At 40.3% G+C, this 22929-nt stretch overlaps 7 protein-coding genes across 7 annotated transcripts; 4 read left to right on the forward strand and 3 right to left on the reverse strand.

Moving 5' to 3' along the window:
- Nucleotides 1-307: 307 nt before the first annotated feature.
- On the reverse strand, nucleotides 308-4045 carry SPAR_F00010 (uncharacterized protein; the record flags this gene model as incomplete). Its single annotated transcript, XM_033910114.1, has 1 exon — nucleotides 308-4045. The coding sequence occupies one exon, from the start codon at nucleotides 4043-4045 to the stop codon at nucleotides 308-310; it is 3738 nt and encodes a 1245-aa protein (XP_033766005.1).
- Nucleotides 4046-7580: 3535 nt separating this feature from the next.
- On the forward strand, nucleotides 7581-8276 carry SPAR_F00020 (N-acetyltransferase family protein; the record flags this gene model as incomplete). Its single annotated transcript, XM_033910115.1, has 1 exon — nucleotides 7581-8276. The coding sequence occupies one exon, from the start codon at nucleotides 7581-7583 to the stop codon at nucleotides 8274-8276; it is 696 nt and encodes a 231-aa protein (XP_033766006.1).
- Nucleotides 8277-9466: 1190 nt separating this feature from the next.
- THI5 (4-amino-5-hydroxymethyl-2-methylpyrimidine phosphate synthase) lies at nucleotides 9467-10489 on the forward strand (the record flags this gene model as incomplete). The annotated part of the gene is made up of 1 exon (XM_033910116.1): nucleotides 9467-10489. One exon carries the CDS (start codon nucleotides 9467-9469, stop codon nucleotides 10487-10489), a length of 1023 nt encoding a protein of 340 aa, XP_033766007.1.
- A 350-nt stretch (nucleotides 10490-10839) lies between these two features.
- SPAR_F00040 (aldo/keto reductase) lies at nucleotides 10840-11967 on the reverse strand (the record flags this gene model as incomplete). Its single annotated transcript, XM_033910117.1, has 1 exon — nucleotides 10840-11967. One exon carries the CDS (start codon nucleotides 11965-11967, stop codon nucleotides 10840-10842), a length of 1128 nt encoding a protein of 375 aa, XP_033766008.1.
- Nucleotides 11968-13477: 1510 nt separating this feature from the next.
- On the forward strand, nucleotides 13478-15154 carry AGP3 (Agp3p; the record flags this gene model as incomplete). Its single annotated transcript, XM_033910118.1, has 1 exon — nucleotides 13478-15154. One exon carries the CDS (start codon nucleotides 13478-13480, stop codon nucleotides 15152-15154), a length of 1677 nt encoding a protein of 558 aa, XP_033766009.1.
- A 2478-nt stretch (nucleotides 15155-17632) lies between these two features.
- Nucleotides 17633-19579, reverse strand: AQY3 (Aqy3p; the record flags this gene model as incomplete). Its single annotated transcript, XM_033910119.1, has 1 exon — nucleotides 17633-19579. The coding sequence occupies one exon, from the start codon at nucleotides 19577-19579 to the stop codon at nucleotides 17633-17635; it is 1947 nt and encodes a 648-aa protein (XP_033766010.1).
- Nucleotides 19580-20220: 641 nt separating this feature from the next.
- DAK2 (dihydroxyacetone kinase) lies at nucleotides 20221-21996 on the forward strand (the record flags this gene model as incomplete). Its single annotated transcript, XM_033910120.1, has 1 exon — nucleotides 20221-21996. The coding sequence occupies one exon, from the start codon at nucleotides 20221-20223 to the stop codon at nucleotides 21994-21996; it is 1776 nt and encodes a 591-aa protein (XP_033766011.1).
- Between the last annotated feature and the right edge of the window lie 933 nt (nucleotides 21997-22929).

The following is a 22929-nucleotide window of genomic DNA, read 5'->3' on the forward strand; positions in this document are numbered from 1 at the left end:
CATAAAAGTTTTCGTTCTTTTGGTACCATCCGTGTATTTATCCAATAAATTTTAGCATACTAAATGGGTGAAAAGAATAATAACGTGTATTGACTTACGCATTATCGCTTTCTCGACCGATAAGAGAACCTCTCTCCAGATTAATGCTTTTATGAAAATAGCGTCAAAAAAACAGGGTATTATATTTCAAAATATTTAAGCTAAGATACTCAAGCTAAAATACTTAATGTTTACACTAAGCGCATAGAAAACGCATATTAAAGAACTTATATTGTTTCAGAGGAGTACAGTTTATTCCTCAGTTAAATTAGTTAAAGAAAGCAAGAACGAAAATACCGACCAAAGCATTTAATGCGTGGGTATTCAAACCCGCAGCAATAGCTTCGGACTGGGTAATGATACCGGTAGAAGTTTTAGGACCGGTAGTTTGAGAATTTGAAGAACCAGATTTAGAGAATATGGAAATTGGGCTAGATGCTTCAGAAATGGCAGTAGTTAATGAGGTTGCTTTAGAAGCCTCAGAAATGGCAGTAGTTAATGAGGTTGCTTTAGAAGCCTCAGAAGTGCCAGTGCCGTGTGATTTTGGAGAAGCACTAGGAGCGGCGATAACGGAAGTAGCTTCAAGTATCTGAGAAGTGATTGTCTTGACGTTACAGCCATTATTATCACATTGTGTAACGATGGAAGTGGTGTATGGTTTGGAAGAAGCAATGATTGTGGTGGTTGCAGAAGATTCTTTAGAAGCTTCGGCAGTAACAGTGTTCACTTTACATCCATTTTCGTCACAACTAGTAACAGTAGCAGTCGTGTATGTTTTAGGAGAAGCGGCGGTTTCTGAAGTTTCTTTATGAACTTCAGAAGTAACAGTCTTGGTGTAGCAACCATTGTGGTCACATTGAGTAACAGTAGCGGTGGTATATGTTTTTGGAGAAACAGTAGTTTCTTCAGGACATTCAGAAGTGATAGTCTTGGTGTTACAGCCGCTGTCATCGCAATGAGTGGCAGTAACAGTGGTGTATGACTTTGGAGAAGTAGTGGTTGCTGAAGTTTCTTCAGGACATTCAGAAGTGACAGTCTTAGTGTTACAGCCATTGTCGTCACAGTGGGTGACAGTGGCAGTTGTGTAAGACTTGGAAGAAGCGATTTCAGTCGCAACGGTACCAGTTGATGTGGTTACGTGGCATCCAGTTTCATCGCAAGAAGTAATTGTGGCGGTAGTAGATGAACATGGAATGGTTGTGGTAATGGTGTGGACGTTACCGTTAGCGTCTGTTGTTTCTGAACAGGACACCACGACCGTACTTGTGGCAGATGCGTAAGTCAATGTTGTAGTGTAAGCAGATTCGGCTGACGAAATGGTTGTGCCTGGGGTAGTAACAGAATTGGATTCGCCTGTAACAGAGGCACCGGATGAAGTCTCTGAGGTAGAACCAGTAACAGAAGTAGATGTACCAGAGATATTCGTGCCAGATGAAGTGACTGAGGTAGGACCGGTAGCAGAGGTGGCAGAAGAGACACCTGATGTAATAGAGGTGGATGTACCAGAGTTAATCGTGCCAGATGAAGTGACTGGGGTAGAACCGGTGGCAGAGGTGGTGGAAGAGACACCGGATGTAGTAGAAGTGGATGAAGGTGTGGCACTAGAAGCAACAACTCCACCGTAATTTAGGTAGTAAGCGGGGGCGCCTGCAAAAGTTCCTTCGGAGACGTTGAACCCGGAACTGGAGAATCCAGTACCGATAGAGAAGGAGAATTGGGAATTGCCCTGGGTTGCAGTTAGAACACCGGTATTACTATCATAAGAAAGATTAGTGACGTCTGCCGTGATGGCGATTTGGTTCTTACCAGTGTAACCAACCACAGGAATAGGAGTAGTGTTGCTTTCGGTTGGGTCAACGGCAAGAACACCTTCACCCTTGAATACAACGGTTTGACCAGTAAAGGTACCTGGGTAGTGTAAGTAAAGGTTGCCGGAGATGATGTTGATTGTACCACTTCCGGAAACTGGTTCGACAATAACATAAGTACTGCCATTGTCTAGATTTATCTCACCATTGTTCACAGAACCTGCTGTATCCGCCCTACGTTGTAAACCAGAGACAGAACCACCGTTAAGAATAGCGTTTGAAAAAGAGAATGTACCAGAGTTGGAGTATGGAGAGAATGTAACTTCGCCCTTTGGAGATGCTGATAGACTCAAAGAAATGCCGCCGCTGTTTATAAAAGAGCCAGGTGTGAAGGAATAGATGGAAGCAGAAGTGGCAGCGGGTTCTTCAGCGTCAAAGGTGCCAGAGACATCAAAATTTTCGCCGGTAATGTCGAATTCGGTACCTGGGTAAGTTGGCTTAGACTTTTCGACGAACACTCCACCATAGACTATTAGATCAGCTGAGAAAACGTATTTATCACCGTCAAGCAGAGTCAATCTACCACCTGCAGCGACTTCGACGGCTTCTGTTGCAATCACAGAACCAGTAAGGGTGACATCACCACTGATCGTCGTAGATGGCAAATAGATAGTACCATCGCTGGAAGAAAGGGAATTGGATGCTGTTGCAGTTGCACTAGAAGCTGATGGGGTAATGGAACTCAAGGTACCGGAGGTAATAGAACCTGAGACAGTAGAAACGGAGGATGTTGACTGAGGAATCGAACTCGAGAGACTAGGAGCGGATGAGGCAGATTGTGTGATAGATGCAGATGAGCCAGACGCAGTTGAGCCAGTGCCCGATGGACCAGTGCCCGATGAACCTGAGCCAGAACCAGTTGGACCTGTAGCTGTTGAACCAGAACCAGATGGACTAGTGCCGGATGAACCAGTGCCAGATGGACTAGTGCCAGATGAACCAGTGCCAGATGGACTAGTGCCCGATGAACCAGTGCCAGATGGGCCGGTAGCTGTTGAACCAGTGCCAGATGGACTAGTTCCAGATGGACTAGTGCCCGATGAACCAGTGCCAGATGAACCAGTGCCGGATGGACTAGTTCCAGATGGACTAGTGCCCGATGAACCAGTGCCAGATGAACCAGTGCCAGATGGACTAGTGCCAGATGAACCAGTGCCAGATGGACTAGTGCCCGATGAACCAGTGCCAGATGGGCCGGTAGCTGTTGAACCAGTGCCAGATGAACCAGTGCCAGATGGACTAGTTCCAGATGGACTAGTGCCCGATGAACCAGTGCCAGATGAACCAGTGCCAGATGGACTAGTGCCCGATGAACCAGTGCCAGATGAACCAGTGCCGGATGGACTAGTTCCAGATGGACTAGTGCCCGATGAACCAGTGCCAGATGAACCAGTGCCAGATGGACTAGTGCCAGATGAACCAGTGCCAGATGGACTAGTGCCCGATGAACCAGTGCCAGATGGGCCGGTAGCTGTTGAACCAGTGCCAGATGGACTAGTTCCAGATGGACTAGTGCCCGATGAACCAGTGCCAGATGGGCCGGTAGCTGTTGAACCAGTGCCAGATGGACTAGTGCCCGAGGAACCAGTGCCAGATGAACCAGTGCCAGATGGACTAGTTCCAGATGGACTAGTGCCCGATGAACCAGTGCCAGATGAACCAGTGCCAGATGGACTAGTGCCAGATGAACCAGTGCCAGATGGACTAGTGCCCGAGGAACCAGTGCCAGATGGGCCGGTAGCTGTTGAACCAGTGCCAGAGGAACCAGAACCAGATGGACTAGTGCTCGATGAACCCGAACCGGTTGAGCCAGTGCCTGATGGGCTAGTGAAAGTTGAAGCAGATTGAGTGATAGAGCTTGAGACCTCTGAACCGGGCGAAGACGATGGAGCAATAGAGCTCGGAAGCTCGGAAGATGAGGTTAATTGAGTGAGAGAACTCGAGACATCGGGAGCAGATGAAGTTGATTGAGTGATAGAACTACTGATGGAAAAGGAACTAGATGAAGTTGATGAAAAAGTAGAGGATGAGCTGTTACTTGGAACTGTGGTACTATTTGGATAATACTGACCTAATACACTTTGAGAATAAAGGGCCAAAGCTAAGGCAGCTTGGAACTTATTAAAGCGATTGAGCATCTCTTTAAAACAGGCGAGATATTACCAGAAAAATTGCAACGATAAATATTGTTGCTGTTGTGTTCTTAGCGAATAAACATTATGAAATGGAAAAAAATAATGGGTCCAGTTCCATAGTTGAAGTAAAATGAAGCTTTTTCTGTGCTTTTTATACACTTTTTTTTCTTGCACAACTATTTGATAAGTCCGAATGCACAGCTGCGATGATCAACTGTTGACCAAGTTTAATCTTTTTTTTTGTGCAGGCCTTTCTAAGAAAGTATTCGCAAGTTCTACAAGTTCCATGCGTTCCTTGAGCATGGAACGGGATGAAATTTTGTATGAAAGGCACACTTTCTGCAAGTAACTGCCCGCGATCCCCTATGTATAAGTGAAATACTTTTCGAATGTGGTTTAACCCCATCAGATAAGGGCAGTCGTGGGAGTTCACTTCAGATAATAATTATCAAGGAACGCCACACGGGAGAAGGGGCTTCATTGCAGGAGCGGCCACACAGTCCTATTTAGGAAAAAACATTATCCGCTTTGTCTAATTTCGGCCAATGGTCGGTAATCACTACTTGTAAGGGACCATTATGCCCGTTTTACTAAAAGAAAATTGTTTAAACTCACAGATGAAAATCATTTGACCTCAATTTAGGTACCGAAAAATTAGGGAGTCTTAGCCACTAGCACGAACTATTTTCACTTGTGATCTTGAAGTGATCAATCCCGAACGTGACGCAAACGCTATTCTATTTTGTTGAGAAGTGGCTCGCCAATGTCGTGCAAAGCCCACACCCTTCCGCGAGTTCCTTTCGCAATTGCTAAAAAGTTCAAGATTTCCCCTTTAATACATCCAGGGTTTTGAAGGTTTCCAAACGTTGTTCAATACGCAAGAAAAAGGGTGTGAAAAAGAACTAAATCTAAGTAAAGTTGTATTTCTTATGGCAACCCTTGTGCGTATTGGGAAATGACTCGTCCATGTACCCACTTTACAACCTCTAACCATGAATTATGTGTATTAATTTCTTACCAGAGCAGCATATTTGTGGCAAGAAGTGTCTGAATTACCGTTGAATTTTCTTTTAAGTGATTGCCTCTTCCTATCACGTTCTCGTCATAACCTTAATGGTGCTGATTTTGAAAGCCTTTTTTACATTAAGGAAGATGTTAAGCGAGCTAAGTTAGATCTAGCACCATTAAAAGGAGCTACGGCATCCATGTGTTACTATTAGCATTGAAAGAAAAAAAAAAAGTAAAAAAAAAAATTTATCTCTGTTTTGAATTTAAGAACAAGTTTTGGGGGTCTAATGTCTATTTACGGTCAAGAGAAATGAAATTATTTTGGGTAATATACGTAGATAAGACAATAAAATTGTAAGCAAAAATTGTGGTTACGCTAATATCCAAAAACCAAAAGTACAGTTAGGCACGAGCCCTCTCATAAGAACATGATAACTAGTAAACACGACGTCACATACACTACCAAATCCACCCTGTAATTAACTAGATACGTCAATATTTTTATTTTTTTTTGTTTGATCGAGGAGAAGTACAAAATTTTCTTTACCCTTTTTTTTTATGAAAATCTTGAGGGTTAGAATTGTTCAACTTACGTTACGCATTTGAACTTCCGGGTTTTATAATGAAGGTGATGCATTTTCGTTCAAGTGAATAATTCTCTAGAATCTTTTGTAAACCACCTCCAAATTATGCTCAAAATGAGAATAGTATTCTTCGTCTAACTGACATCTTCTTTAACCGAAGTCTCCTAATGTACGTCTTTTTGAAGGCTTTATTTTACTGTAGATAATATTCTGCATAATAAGCAGTCATGAAATTTGATCATCTAGTAGTGGCCACGTAATTGGACGTTGAAGTATTGGTGTTTTGTATCTACCAGTCATACACAAATACGTTTATAAATAAACTTTATTACGTTGCTGATCTCTCTAATTCTACAGTGATTATATTCAAAGTTTAATATAGTAGGGTATACAAATATATTTGCTGCAAGTTGAATTGTTATAGTTAACTGCTTTTTTCTGAGTGGTTTTTGCATTCGTAAAGGTATTTCCAACTGAAGCATAAATTTTCGTTTACTTGATACCCTTCTTACACTACAAATTAGGTGAAATAACAACTATTATTGCCGGTTCCTGCGGCTTATATTAGCTTAACAGTTCCTCGAAGGCTAGATGCCTCTTAAGACGTTCTTGAGATAAATACTACTCTACTCAAGTACCTCGACCAGATTTTACCAATCACTATTTAATGGACTGCAACAAGTATAGAACTCAATTTTTTCTAGTGGCTATGTAACATAAGTGTGCATCACACGTCGATTTCAATCATTGTTACAGATATCCGTTATTACGCCTTTGTTACGTAGGTACGATTCAATAACTAAGCTAATAAAAATTTAAATGCAAAGATTCAAGCATTAAGCACTACGTATTGGTCCGTTGTAATGGGCGAACAAGCATTTATCCGTCTTTTGCTGTTTTGTCTACTTCCCTCAAATGTGTCCCCGAAGGTTTCTCTGGGGCCTTCTCTTAGGGAGGAGGGACATTATCATAATTCTATTGTTCGAATCCACAATCTGCCACAAAAATTTAAACCCGTATGGACTTGTGCTTAAGCCATTGAGTACAACGCTATTTAATTATATCACAAGCACTCTCTGATTTACACCTTTGCAATTCTTTCAATAATTTTATTTCAATATTAAGGTTTATTATCCGAATATAACCTCGGCTTGGTGGCGTCCGCGGAAAGACTCGAGAAGATTGAAAATGATAATTGTTTGCGAAGATGATGCGGCGCTAACTTACTTCGAAAGAATGCGGCAAATCTCCCGTCGCCATGTGCTATGATATGGTGTATGATAGCGTTTTAAGATTAATCAAGGCACGAACAAGCAAGAATTTCAACATCTTAATTCTAACGGGAAACCTGTTCTCTATTTAGGTCTTTACAAGGCACGTCAACGTTAATTGTATTCGACCAACTTGGCATTTGTTTCAGTGGCCTCACACATGAAACAATTAAAAACTACTCACGCACATATTTCTTTGATTGGCACCCATAAGTCATTAATGTATGAGTTTTACTAATTAAAAACCCAGCATCGATAACCGATGTTTTAGCTGAACCTGAGGCAATAGCAGAGCAACTTCACAGTAAAAATTTGGGAAACATTGCAATGTGTGTTAAATAGTATAGTACTTGTCTGGATAAAAATTCATTCTTCTGTAATTGTGGACCGACCCATATATAGTCTGTACTTAGCATAGAGTGCGTTATACAGCGACTTTAATAATAGCACGAATTACTTTCTTAAATTTTCCCTTGTATTTCATGAGGTATTTTTTGGGTGTTTCCTGCTTTTTTGGCTTATCATTCCATATCGCAGGAGAAGACAAAGTACGATAAAATATTTCAACACCCGTAACAAGTAAAAAAGAAAAATGCAGAATGATCGAGTAACTACGAATTGTTTAGTCATATAACGCGTTTGTATACGTAAAACTATATAATCCTAAAAGCAAAGATGGATGCGGAATGCATCGAATGGAAATCGACTGCAAATTTGCATAATGGACCTGCTTTTTTCCAACCGCTAACTGACTCCATTGAACCATTACAGTTCAAACTTATTGGATCGAACACACTGGCAACCGCATTTCCTGTATTCGACACCAAATATATACCGGACTCACTTATCAACTATGTTTTTAGCTTGTTCAATATGGAAATCGAAAGTGGCAAAACCTATCCACAATTAGATGTTTTAACTAAGCAGGAATTCTTAAAATATTGGTTTCACTCATTCGCCGTTATTGTTTTGCAAACCGATAAGAAATATATTGAGGATAATCAAGACTGGCATTCAGTTCTCTTAGGTACATTCTACATTAAGCCCAACTATGCACCGCGCTGCTCCCATAATTGTAACGCTGGGTTTTTAGTCAATAGTACCCATAGAGGTCAGAAGATTGGTTACAGGCTTGCTCAGGTATACTTGAATTGGGCACCTTTATTGGGATATAAATATTCTATCTTTAATCTTGTATTTGTTACCAACAAAGCCAGTTGGAAAATATGGGACAGATTAAACTTCCAAAGAATTGGATTGGTCCCTTGTGCTGGAATTCTTAATGATTTTAGTGAGCCCGTGGATGCTATAATTTATGGTAAAGACTTGACCAAAATAGAACCCGAATTCCTTTCCATGGAATACCCATAGACATAGTGGACTTTTTTTTGCTTTCTTTTCTTTTCTAACAATATAGCATTCCATCAAAGTATATATCCGTTGTCGTTAGACTATTGGAAGTATTTTTCAGTTTGAGACCTGTCATCTCTATAATTGAGATATGTATATATATTGAAAAGAACATAATATCGACGCGCTGCTCAATGTCACAATAAAGCCCACGCAATTCTGTGCGAATAGTGACGACAAGGAAAAGTAAGTTTTGTACTCATATAAGTGGATATTTATTAAAACAAATTCTCTATCATTTTCCGAAAACATAGTGACTATTTGAACATTTGGGCATGATGCCAACATTTATTATACCTATATTTTGCAGTGGCTTGACTCTGTATCTGTTTCGGAATAGATGAATAACAAATGCGGTATTCAAAGGGTAGATGTAGAAAAATATTAGACCTATCAATTGAAAATGAAACTCATATTTATATGTAAAGGTTATGAGCCGTTACTTTATAGCTATAGTAAATTCCTGCACTAGCCGGTGCGTTGGGCGTATTTAATATGTCCAGCTAGCGTGTGTTCCATATACCTTTTTTGTCTAAAGTGGCTTCAACTTTTTGGCGCTATCCAACGGAGTACAATAACAAGTACAACTATGTAAAAAACATAAAAAAATGTTTGATTCAAGATCAAATTTAGGCTAGTCTAGATGCCAGAGCTTAAGCGTAGACGTGGTCACAAGGTACTTTTATTTATACATATGTATATACGCATGTCTATTCTCTTTGGGGAGAATTTGAGTATGTAATTAAGCGTTCTGCCGACTTAACGTTTTAAGGGAAGAAGATTTGCGCGTTAGTGCATAAAGACAGCAAATTGCCTCGAGGTGTCAACACTAATACATTTATCGGCTTTCAACTATAATGCAACTGGCTCAATTAGATTTGAACAGCTTATGCGCTATGAAATATATGAATTATTCAACTAACAGTAAGCTATAAATATTATTTATTCAGGCGATGTAAGGTGGTGCCGTGAAAGCAAATAAGACAACGTTCAAAGCTTGCAATCTCCCAAAACGACAGATAACAAAACATATAAAAAGCTTGTATTATAGCCCTTATGAAGAGTTTTCTTGTTCTTCTTCTCTTCTCTTCTCTTCTCTTCTCTCAACTGTAAAGATAATCACACATCAACAGCAAAAGCATTTCCAAGATATGTCTACCGATAAGATTACATTTTTATTGAACTGGCAACCAACTCCATACCACATTCCAATTTTCTTGGCTCAAACCAAAGGTTACTTCAAGGAACAAGGCCTAGACATGGCTATCCTAGAGCCAACCAATCCTTCAGATGTCACGGAGTTGATTGGATCTGGAAAGGTCGACATGGGTTTGAAAGCCATGATCCACACTTTGGCTGCTAAGGCCCGTGGTTTCCCAGTCACCTCTGTTGCCTCTTTGTTGGACGAACCATTCACTGGTGTCTTGTACCTAAAAGGCAGTGGTATTACTGAAGACTTCCAATCCCTAAAGGGCAAGAAGATCGGTTACGTTGGTGAATTTGGTAAGATTCAAATCGATGAATTAACTAAGCACTACGGTATGAAGCCAGAAGACTACACCGCAGTCAGATGTGGTATGAATGTCGCCAAGTACATCATTGAAGGTAAGATCGATGCCGGTATCGGTATCGAATGTATGCAACAAGTTGAATTGGAAGAATACTTGGCTAAGCAAGGTAGACCAGCTTCTGATGCTAAGATGTTAAGAATTGACAAGCTGGCTTGTTTGGGTTGCTGTTGTTTCTGCACCGTCCTTTACATCTGTAACGATGAATTTTTGAAGAAGAACCCTGAAAAGGTCAGAAAGTTCTTGAATGCTATCAAGAAAGCTACCGACTACGTTTTAGCAGACCCTGTGAAGGCTTGGAAAGAATACATTGACTTCAAGCCTCAATTGAACAACGATCTATCCTACAAGCAATACCAAAGATGTTACGCTTACTTCTCTTCATCTTTGTACAATGTTCATCGTGACTGGAAGAAAGTTACCGGCTATGGTAAGAGATTGGCTATTTTGCCACCAGACTACGTCTCCAACTACACTAATGAATACTTGTCATGGCCAGAACCAGAAGAAGTTTCCGATCCTTTGGAAGCTCAAAGATTGATGGCTATTCATCAAGAAAAATGTAGAAAGGAAGGCACTTTCAAGAGATTGGCTCTTCCAGCTTAAACGTACGTCGTCACCTGTTGAGCATATTTACCTCTTCATCTTGCTTATGATTTTATATTAGCTTTTGTTCCTACCTGTTATTTATATACTTACTATTAAGATATGTTTATGAGCTTTTGAATGCAGCTTCTTTTCCCTTGCAATTTTTATACTTGCCCTTAAGCATCAAAAGTGTTGCCTTTCCTCGAATTGCCACATCAAACACTGGGGTCTGCTTAATTTACGCTCGAAATCAGTGAGGAACATAACTGCTTAAAAGTGCGGTTTCTTCAAAAATATATATAAAGCTAGATAGCGTAGGACATACACGAACATATTTCTTATATAAACGCACCAAGTCATAAATCAGACTAATCAAAGGAAATCTTGGCAGACATTGCTGTGAGAATTGAAAGCTTCTTGGTAACAGCTGGATCATCACCGATGAAATTAGTAGGAAAACCAACATCGAAAGGGACAATACTTTCTAGGTATTCTATCTGTTCTGGTGTCAGTTTAATACTTAAAGCCTCAATGTTCTGTTTGAGGTGTTCAATTTTTCTTCCTCCAACCAATGGGAAAACTTTTTTTGCTTTGGAGCGGACATAGGCGATAGCAATAGCTGTGACAGATTCAATTCCATGTTCCTCAGCAACCTTGGACAATGCTTCACTAATCTTTTTTTCTGCATCTGTTTGATCAGGGCTACCAACGAAAGTACGCAGGCCCTCTCCATTCTTCTTCCGCTCTTCCATTGCTTTTCTACTCTGGAATCTTCCGCCTCCCATAACATCCCATGGAGCCAGGGCCATACCAAAATGTCTTGCCATTGGAATAATCTCACGCTCAAAGTCCCTGTTCAACAAATTCCATTTACCTTGATAGATACTGAAAGGAGTTTTCCCGTGAGATTGAGCGTAGTAATTTGCTGCAGAAACAACCCAGGCAGGTGTATCAGACACACCCAAATAGAGGACCTTGCCCTGCTGGACAAGAATATGTAAACTATCCATAACTTCTTCGATAGAACTCATATAATCCCACCAGTGAACATAAAGAATATCAATCCAGTCAGTTTGCAATTTGCGAAGAGAATCTCTGACACTCACATGCAAACTGCGCTTGTGATTACCGCAGAAATTGGCACTTTTCCCTTTGCCTACATCATAGCCCTTATAATCTGTGGTAAACTTGGTGGCAATTACAATTTGATCACGCAATTTTCTTGAAACCATCCATTCACCGATCCAAGCTTCTGACTGTTCGTTCTGGTAATTATTTGCAGTATCAATAAAGTTACCACCTGCTTCGTAAAAGGCATCGAGTAACTCAAAAGCTCGCTCCTTGTTCATTGATCCCATGGCTCCTGACCAAGCATCACCAATCGACATTCCCCCCAAAATGAGAGGGGAAACTCTAATGCCTGCACTTTTAGAAAGAACTCTGAGCCTTCCTAATTCGGTAGGTGGTTCAGGAGCAGGTCCAAATATATCAGCCATATTAAAAGTCGCTATTTGTAATGATATAAAGAAATATTCGGTTACTATCGAACTTATTTCAATTAATTGACTGACTGAGGATTGAACAAAGAGGGAATCATTTTTCCCTGCCACGGTGTTGCCTGTTTTTATATGTCTGAGAATTGAGTGTTTATTTTCTGAAGTTCTTCCAGGTGAAAACGGTGAACGTGGTTATACCTCTGGTACGAAGTTTGCTTACTAATTTCGTACTCAATTAGTAAGCAAATGTGAAAGTTGGCTTACGAATTAGCCACCGCACGTTCTACGGTTTCCGCGCCAAAGCCGCAAGAACCTGTGTTGACCCGTAGCATTATCATCACGTCGTAGTATCAAAGTCTACTTTACGTTATCCCACCCTAATATCCCCTTCAAATACCATTTGAAGACAGGCTAAAATCGATAATGGCAGTGGCAAACCAGAAAACGGTAAATATTGCTATCAATCAATCTGGGGGTAGTTTTGCCCTTAAGATCAACAAGGCAAGCAAAATGCGATACTGATTCCTGCGGCTTTCCTGTACGCTCATTTTAGAATCGACAAACCAGACGTTCTCCAGCTGTTCACGCCTATTACGGACCATGTGATTATTGGTACTCTTCTTGAGGATTAGTCGGTGTGTAATTTTTTACAATTTCCGTACAAAGAAGGTTAAATACCGGGATGATTGCCATTATTAATTAGTTGGCACTTTTTCGAAGTCAAGCTCATACCAAATTTGTGCTCATATGTACTTCCTTTTCCGTACTTTTTTTTTCTGACTCTCACATAGAATCCTTTTCATTAACTTCATAAGATTACAGAAGAATAACAAGTTTAGGTTATATTTTCGCTCAGCCTCATGTAAACATGATTACAGAAATTTCTGAGTAATCATACCACGTTGCATAATTCGACCAGAATAATGCAACAATAAACGATAAATAAAATGCCAGAATCGCCTACTGTGAGTGGATGCTTCAGGCTAAACAAGTAGCTTGCTAGTAGAAAATACGATTATATAGTTCTCGACCACACCATTAGTGATAACCTGACGGATGGTATATTATTCATCAGATGTTTTCCTACCTACAAAAATTTAAAGAAGCCTCAGTTTTTTTTTCCCTTTGGTCCGAATCAACCGATATTACTTAGCAAGTTGAAGAAACCATCAACTCAACCGTCGTCATACAGGTTTGACGAGACATCTGTTTTTATCAAAACTTTCCACAAAATTATTCACCACAACTGTGGCAATGTTAAGGCTCTTTGTTCAAGTAGCGTAGCGCCACACTATTCAAGCATACATAGTAAATCAGAGAACGCTTACCTTGTAAGCATACATAATTCTGAAGATCGTGTTTCTGGGGTAACTCCGCTAGTACTTATTGTTACTATATAACTAATGGTTCTGCCGGTAAATTTTCATCTTTTTTTCCAGTATTGCCCAACTTTTTTCAGAATTGCCCATGTTTTCTCTGAAAATATACAAGCTTTCAATAATCGTCACCAATGGTAGTCTCCAATTTGAAACGCGAAACTGTCGACATTGAAAAAACAGCCAAGAAAGATGATAAACCTCTTTTTGCTCTGAATGTTGAAGCGGTTGATATTAATGAAGATCCAGATGTTCCAAGGTACGATCCCCATACAGGGGTGAAAAGGGCGCTCAAAAATAGGCATATCTCATTGCTAGCGTTGGGCGGTGTTATTGGCCCTGGTTGTCTTGTTGGTGCAGGAAACGCACTTAACAAGGGCGGGCCGCTTGCTTTACTCTTAGGCTTTACTATTATCGGGATTATCGCCTTCTCAGTGATGGAATCTATAGGTGAAATTATTACCTTATATCCCTCGGGCGGCGGATTTACTACTTTAGCTCGAAGATTTCATAGCGATGCACTGTCTGCGGTTTGCGGTTATGCTTACGTTGTCGTGTTCTTTGCAGTTTTGGCGAATGAATATAACACCCTCTCATCTATACTACAGTTCTGGGGGCCCCAAGTTCCTCTATATGGTTATATCTTGATATTTTGGTTTGCATTTGAAATTTTTCAGTTAGTTGGTGTTGGCCTTTTTGGTGAAACAGAGTATTGGCTTGCCTGGTTGAAAATAGTGGGATTAGTGGCCTATTATATTTTCTCGATTATTTATATATCTGGGGGTATTAGGAATAGACCAGCTTTCGGCTTTCAATATTGGAATAGTCCGGGGGCATTATCGCATGGGTTCAAGGGGATTGCAGTGGTATTCGTGTTCTGTTCAACTTTCTATTCCGGAACGGAATCTGTTGCCTTGGCTGCAACAGAGGCTAAGAACCCTGGAAAGGCTGTGCCACTTGCCGTTCGACAAACCCTGTGGAGGATCTTAGTTGTCTATATTGGAATTGCTGTTTTCTATGGAGCAACCGTTCCTTTTGACGACCCAAACCTCTCTGCTTCTACCAAAGTCCTAAAATCACCCATTGCCATCGCTATATCTCGCGCTGGTTGGGCCGGTGGAGCGCATCTGGTTAATGCCTTTATTTTGATAACTTGCATTTCCGCCATTAATGGGTCGCTTTATATCGGAAGCAGAACCCTGACACATTTGGCACATGAAGGTCTAGCTCCAAAAATTCTAGCTTGGACTGATCGAAGGGGCGTTCCTATCCCTGCCATCACTGTTTTCAACGCATTGGGCTTGATCTCATTGATGAATGTGAGCGTTGGAGCTTCAAACGCGTATTCTTATATCGTTAACCTTTCTGGTGTTGGTGTTTTTATAGTCTGGGGTGTAATAAGTTATACACACTTGAGAATAAGAAGGGCATGGGTTGCTCAAGGAAGATCTGTGGAAGAGCTACCTTATAAAGCGTTATTTTATCCGTGGACACCAGTACTTAGCCTAGCCGCTAACATTTTCTTAGCACTAATTCAAGGATGGAGCTATTTCGTACCTTTTGATGCCGGCAATTTTGTTGATGCTTATATTCTTCTACCAGTTGGAATTTTATTGTACGTTGGGATATGTGTTTTTAAGAGCAATCACTTCAGAACCGTTGATTTACGATCAGTCAACCTAGACGAAGGAAGAAGGAAGGACATGGAGTCTGATCTCTCTGATCAAGAAAGTTGCTTAGCATCTTCAGAAATAACGAAGGATTACAAAAGCGCAACTTTTTTCAAATACCTCACTACCATTTTCACATGATCACTATTGTGAATATGAGCCAGTTGATAATTATTTTCAACTTTCATAGTCGCCCCATTTTTAAAGGCCAGAATATGTATTTTCACAGTTGCAGTAATAACAGAGGCCCTATATACTTCCGGCTAGCGTAACATGTACTATCAACTATGATGAAGCTTTTTACCCATTGGAAAGCCGATCTCAAAAACATGATTTGTTATGATCAAAACATGAATTTTAATTGAGAACATCTATTGAGATAAACTTCTCAGTCTCGAACATAAACCTGCTGCTTTGCAATCAACCTTCGAGCTGGCTTGACTATTTGCATTCCAAAGTTCTTGGTAAGGTTATCATTCATCATCTGGAGTAATATACATAAATGAGCCCTATTATATTCTAAAATTTGTAGTGGTTCATTGCAAGGATGGTTTGTTTTATTATCCTTATTACGGCTATGTGATTTGGTACAGGTAACGCTCATGGAAGCAAAGTATCAGACTCACGGCAACAAAAATTACAGAATTAAAATGTGAAACGAGAGAGAATTTCAAATCGGTCAGCTACCGTTTGACAGCGACGGCAAATAGTTAACACAAAAAATCGTCCCCTCAGATATCTCAATAGCAAAAAATAAGGATTCATTTACTCGCTGCTGGATCCTCTCAACCTAACTTGTCTCCATTTCAAATTAGTATAGACGAATGTAAGCCTTTTAACTAGACACGCATTAGTGTTATGCTCAGAACCAAGAAAACAGGCTTTACTTTCTCCTCACTATCTTTATTTCCTTTAAATTAATGCGAAGGCACCGGTAATTAACAGATCAAAGGTTAAGAGATACGTTTGAGGCGTTTACACGCCCCTCAAGGTTTTCCATGAGCCACTAATAAAAAATTATACAGTAAGATTAAAAGACAAAAGAAGATCAATGACGAATGTCAATTTCAAAGGGCATGGGCAAAAGAAGCTATTGAACGACGACTTTTCCCTCCCGGTCATATTGTATCGTAAACATGTTTGGTTCTGTTTCTGAAAACTACATTTTAAGATCGCATGCGAATTTTCCAGAGAAAAGGGCGATCTGTGGGATTTCTTCGTTCTTGTTTTTTTACAATTATCCAATCAAAAGCTCGAACTTGGGAAATGTAGAAGAACTAATTATTGTAATTGATTGTTAGGGGAAGATTGAGTATTTTTTAGCATGGTGAGTAAAAAGCGGAATATGCTATTGTTGCTTGCAATATTAATCAAAAAAACCTTAAATTGCCGGAAAAGAAAACTTAAAAATAAAAGGTTAATTATTCTCTTAAGCTCTAGTGGCGTCTCTCTGTGCGGAGGAAAAGATCTTGGAATAAAAAATGCGGGGTAAGCGGGCTTAAAAATGAGTGCACGTTCTTCCGGGCTTCGAGTGGTGACGCACAAGAGCTACTTGCTATCTTTGGAAATAATTAACTTTTTAAGGGGTTTCTAATAAAACAAACAAGACCCAAAATTTCGCCAAGAACCTCCGTAGAAGTTTTTAGTCGCGTTTTTTGCTGGAATGGCTTAAGAAAACTAGTTCGCCGAGAAACGTAATGTGCCTTTAAAAGTTAATTTCTGGCTTGGCCATATTATTAAAAGTCAATCTTTCCCGAAAACCGTGTATCCGGAAGTGACTGCCGAGTTATATTATTGTTCTTGGTATACTCGATTTATTGGTAGGAAATATGCAATGGAAGTTTATCGAAAACTTTATCGAGCTAACAAAAAAATTGAGTGTATGGAGAAAAGTGGTGAAATTATTTGCCTTAGGCCTAGATTCGCCTAGGTATTAATTGTTATATGCCTCAGTTTCTTGGGGTGAATGTAAAAGTTTTGCTGATGGCGCGATTTTCTGTTCGTATCTAAGCAATTCATGCTGTCTTTTTTTGTGATGATAGTAAAATCTTGTATATTGCATTTCAGACTGTATTAACTTCACCTCACCGGGGCGATTATCATGTACGAGAGTCTTCGTAAAATGGCCATCAGTGTAAACGATAGCATATCGAGTTTCTTCTAGGTAGTATCTCGGACCTTCAATCTGCAATATCGTCTAATCTCGAGGTCTGAACATACTTTTACACGTTTTCATATCCAAGCAGAAATCGTCAGCTCAAGTAGCGTAATTAGTGTATCACTTTCTGTAATTTTATATCACAGAGAAAAAAACTCATGATTCAATTACAATAGGTAGCTTTAAAACGACTGCTGCCTACTGAATATGTATAATTATTCTGTGAAATTGAAGGTAATTATAAATAAAAATAGCACTCTCATTCCTTATTTAACAATTTGATATATGAATTGAGCGTACAAGCAAGTGAAAACATTTAGTGCCACGATCGTTCATATTGTTCACTAATGTGTGGCTAAATCTCATCTTCAAATCATAAATTCTCCCAAGTAACATTTTATACATTAGTTAAAGAAGTTAATAATTAGGCTATAAATTGTAAAAAAATTGAAAAACAGTACTTATGGGGAAATAGGGACAGACTTCTTGCTACCATTATTGCTGTTGCTGTTATCATCAGATCCAACCGATGTTGAGGCAGCGCCATCATGCTGATGAAATTCGGCATGTAAAATTTTATCCACTCTATTCTCAATATAGCCATTGTCCGGATAATTGACCGGAGATTCGCATCCAGTAAATATGAAAATGTCATATATGAGTGCTCCAGCAATACCACCAGCGATCGGACCACCCCAGGCTCCCCATGTCCACCACCAATGTGTAAGATGGAAAGCATGAGGGCCATATCCAATCATGGAAGCAAATATACGAGGACCGAGATCTCTTGCTGGGTTGATTGTGAAACTTGTTTGATACCCAAGGGCCATACCAATTGCAGCAACTAGGAATCCAATAATTAATGCGGTCATACCATTGCCGGGCGGGGCGTTACTATCATCCAATAATGCCATCAAACAACCTACAAGTATAGAAGCTCCTATGAATTCGTCAAAAAAGGCATTTCTCCACGTGACATAAGACTTCGGATCGGTAAACAAACACGCACCCGTTGCTGTAGTTCTTATATGCGGGCCTCCCTCAAACTCTGTAATAGAGCTCCAAAAATAGCCATAAGCCATGGCTCCCCCAAAGTAAGCACCGATAATCTGAGCAACTATATACACAGGAACTTTTTTCCACGGGAATTTTCTAAAGATTGCCATTGAAATTGTAACAGCAGGGTTGATATGACCACCACTAATACCACCGGCGACGTACACACCAAGCATACAGCCAAATCCCCATGCAAATGATAGGGATTCATAGGAACCACCACTGCCTTTTGTTACGGTTGCTTGAAGATTGCCACCAACACCAAAAATGACAAGTACAAGTGTCCCGAGAAACTCCGCAAATGGTTCCCGCATATGATACCGAATCTTTGCCCAGTAGTTTGGAAATGTCATTATATCAGCATCTTCATCTTCTGAGGCACCAACTTCATTACCATCTAGTGCACTAGTACTTTTGTTTTCCTCTTCAATGAGTTCTTCAGGAAGCTTCGCGTAAGCTGGAGTAGATCCATCAATGGTTTGCATGTTTCTTAGTCTTTTAGATTCTACATCAGCTATGGAGGATGGGTAGCTCTCATCACCTAATGAAAAATTAACATTTTGTAGGGCACGCTTTTTCCTACGTGAAACATTTTCAATATGCGTGTTAGAAGGCTTTTGAGGGTTTTCAGGCTCCAACTTAGTGGACGTCACATCTGTACCAACAGAATTTCCACGTTGCGTTTGAGCTTCGATATCACCAAGCTTTTTGCTTGGCGCTACACCTCTAAGAAGCCTTTTCCAGTCTTTCACTGACGTAGTAGAACCGGCCCTCGAGATATCTGTCGACCCTCGCCTCGAGGATGCACGGGATCTTGCATCCATATTTTTTTGTATCATCTTTGCTGCCAGGCCTCGATCCAGTACATGCGGTAGCGGCTGATTTAAACTCCAAACAGGCTTGTTCTTAATACCACCCATAGTTGGATTTAGTTGACGGTATAGTGGGTCCACATAATTGTTACTATTGCCACGATTCATGCCGCCAGATAGATAATCATGCATCATGCGTGCCTGCTCAACATCTGAAAAACTGTTTAAAGCCTTCAGATTGGGCAAAGAATAAGTAAACCCCATAGAAGGAATCTGTGGTTGGGCTGAATCTTTCCTCTCGACAGAAGCTTTTTTCAAAGGTGTCAAAGGAGAAAGCTTATTTCTCGATGATCCTCCCATTTCGGCCGCCCTTCGAGACTCACCCAGTCTCCGCATCGACGGATTGCTATCGTTCCCATTATTTTTCTCAGAACCTTTGACACTTCCTTCCCAAGCTATTTTGGCATTAGGCTCTCCTTTTAGCGTTGGTGACCGTGTACTCTCAGAAGAGGAAGATGACCTCCCAGATTCGTAACTCATTACTTGGATCTAGACCATATATTAGAGGAGCGTTATACTGTATGTGTGAACGCTTCTTTTTATATGGACAAGGGAGACAGAGCAAAAAGGTACCAAGCCTATTCATCGGCCAGGTCTAGGTAAAGCTCACACAACATTTATAACTCGATTTTCCGGGGTAAGTGGGGCACTGGAAAATTAGGATATTCCGGAGCGGAGTTATCAACGGAGAAAATTAAGCTTTCTGATGGAACTTAATTTAAAAAATTAATCACAACCCATGTGTATTATTCCCGCAAAGGGAGACCATGAGTAAATCTATGCACAGAGCCAATTCCCGCCAGGTCATAACTTGATTTTAAAGTAATTAACTCGTAAATTCGTGCAATCGTATCATAGTGCCAAACAGGGAGGTATTGAACGAAGTGAATTCTTACGTCACCACATTTGAATAATTAAATTACTTGGATTGTATAAGGTTCTCAACAATATGAGAAGGGGAAAATACCGCAATGTGTGATTGATTTTTAAATCCGGGATCTGTAAAATATATATAAATGAACACTAGATCGGGCTCGTTCTGTAGTATTGTTTGTACTGTGTATTTTACTTCAAAATCTGACAAAATCTGACAAAATCCAACAGCGATTGACTAAATAATCATGTCTCACAAACAATTCAAATCAGATGGAAACATCGTTACTCCCTACCTACTTGGCCTTGCTCGAAGCAATCCTGGCCTTACAGTGATTAAGCACGACCGAGTGGTTTTCCGGACTGCCTCAGCTCCTAATTCAGGGAACCCTGCTAAAGTTTCATTGGTATCCGGAGGTGGCAGTGGCCATGAACCAACGCACGCTGGGTTTGTTGGTGAAGGTGCCCTAGATGCGATTGCAGCAGGTGCGATTTTTGCTTCTCCTTCCACCAAACAGATCTATTCTGCTATTAAGGCTGTTGAATCCCCTAAAGGTACCTTGATCATTGTAAAAAATTACACCGGTGATATCATACATTTTGGTCTCGCCGCTGAAAGAGCTAAAGCTGCTGGAATGAAGGTTGAACTGGTTGCTGTAGGAGATGACGTCTCTGTCGGTAAGAAGAAAGGTTCTTTAGTCGGGCGTCGAGGTCTCGGAGCCACCGTATTGGTGCATAAAATTGCTGGGGCAGCCGCTTCTCATGGATTAGAGTTGTCGGAAGTTGCCAAAGTTGCTCAGTCAGTTGTCGACAATAGTGTCACAATTGCTGCATCTCTTGACCACTGCACGGTCCCTGGCCACAAACCTGAAGCTATTTTGGGAGAAAACGAGTATGAAATCGGCATGGGTATTCATAACGAGTCTGGTACCTATAAGTCTTCTCCGTTGCCATCGATTCCTGAGCTCGTTTCTCAGATGCTGCCTTTGCTTCTCGATGAGGATGAAGATCGTTCTTATGTGAAGTTTGGGCCCAAAGATGACGTAGTCCTTATGGTTAACAACATGGGTGGTATGTCTAATCTAGAATTGGGCTATGCCGCAGAGGTCATTTCCGAACAGTTGATTGATAAGTACAAAATTGTGCCTAAGAGAACAATTACTGGAGCATTCATTACTGCTTTGAATGGTCCTGGGTTTGGTATCACTCTTATGAATGCTTCAAAAGCTGGCACCGATATCCTTAAGTATTTCGATTATCCTACCACAGCCAGTGGATGGAATCAAATGTACCATTCTGCCAAAGATTGGGAGGTGCTTGCCGAAGGGCAGGTTCCGACTGCTCCCTCTTTAAAGACATTGAGGAATGAAAAGGGTTCGGGTGTGAACGCTGATTATGACACTTTTGCTAAAATTTTGCTCGCTGGGATTGAAAAGATTAATGAGGTTGAACCAAAAGTTACTTGGTACGATACCATTGCAGGAGATGGTGATTGCGGAACTACTCTAGTATCCGGTGGTGAAGCATTAAAAGAAGCCATTAAAAACCATACATTGCGCCTTGAGGATGCTGCTCTTGGTATTGAAGATATTGCTTATATGGTTGAAGATTCTATGGGTGGCACGTCTGGTGGTCTATACTCTATCTACCTGTCTGCTCTCGCACAAGGTGTTAGGGATTCTGGGGACAAGGAACTTACTGCGGACACTTTCAAAAAGGCATCAAGCGTTGCACTAGATGCTTTGTATAAGTATACGAGAGCCCGTCCTGGCTACAGGACTCTGATCGATGCTCTCCAACCTTTTGTCGAAGCACTGAAGACCGGGAAGGGTCCCAGAGCTGCTGCCCAAGCTGCTTATGATGGCGCTGAGAAGACAAGGAAGATGGATGCCCTTGTTGGGCGTGCTTCTTACGTGGCTAAGGAGGAGCTGAGAAAACTGGACAGCGAAGGTGGATTACCAGATCCAGGAGCGGTTGGTCTTGCCGCATTACTCGATGGATTTGTTACAGCTGCTGGATATTAGAATAAAATGGTCGTAAACAATTGAAGCGGAACACAATAGCGTCAAAGGTTTCATTTTTGAACTTTTTAGATTGAATAATCCAACTGGAGGTGGACTAGTTGTGTCTCTGGATATTTTTTATAGATATACAAATTGATAATGTACCACGAATTAGACAAATTAGTATCGTTTCTTACAGCTTTTTAAGTGTTTCTTTGTTTCCTCACTTTTTCTGCAATATTTTCTTGGTTCAATTTCGCTTTCCTTCCTTTTTCCTGGAGCCGTTAAATTTTTGTTTAGGAAGATTTTACACATAGCCACTGTTTTCTGACCTGTGAATAGCCTCAATGCCTATTAATAGTATCGTGCATTCTCTAATATTATGAAAATTTTCTAGGATAGCAATTAACTATCATCTAGCTATTACTTTTAAATGGACCAAGGCGATTATTCATATTTCTAAAAGATTACGGTGTTAAGAAGAAGACTACAACTGCTGAGCAGAAACGCACGGATTATTAGTGTAACGCGATCGATGAATAGTGGCATATAAGAAAGAAAGGAAAGAATCAGTTACTGTAAACCTGATATAACTTATTATATTTTTTTTGTTTCGGATTTGATTTTGACAAAAATCGTAATATTAAGAGCACAGAATATACCAAGTTTTTCCTCATAGTTTTACCAATTCACGAAAGGCATTGAATCTCTGTATGATAAATAATTGTTTCTTTCTTCATTTTCTTTTTTAATACGATGTCATTCATTATTATATAATCAACCTTCTACTTCAATTTCCTCTAGCAATATTGACTGATAAAGTAGTTGATTCTTGTTCTACCAATTACAATGTTATGCGTGATCGTCAATATCTTTTAGGTGGATCTGTGAAACCATCAGGGAACTTCATACGCACTGCCACGGATATGTTTCACTATATGATTTGGTGTGCTA

Source organism: Saccharomyces paradoxus, chromosome VI (assembly GCF_002079055.1).
Source record: "Saccharomyces paradoxus chromosome VI, complete sequence".
In the NCBI taxonomy this organism is placed as follows: domain Eukaryota; kingdom Fungi; phylum Ascomycota; class Saccharomycetes; order Saccharomycetales; family Saccharomycetaceae; genus Saccharomyces; species Saccharomyces paradoxus.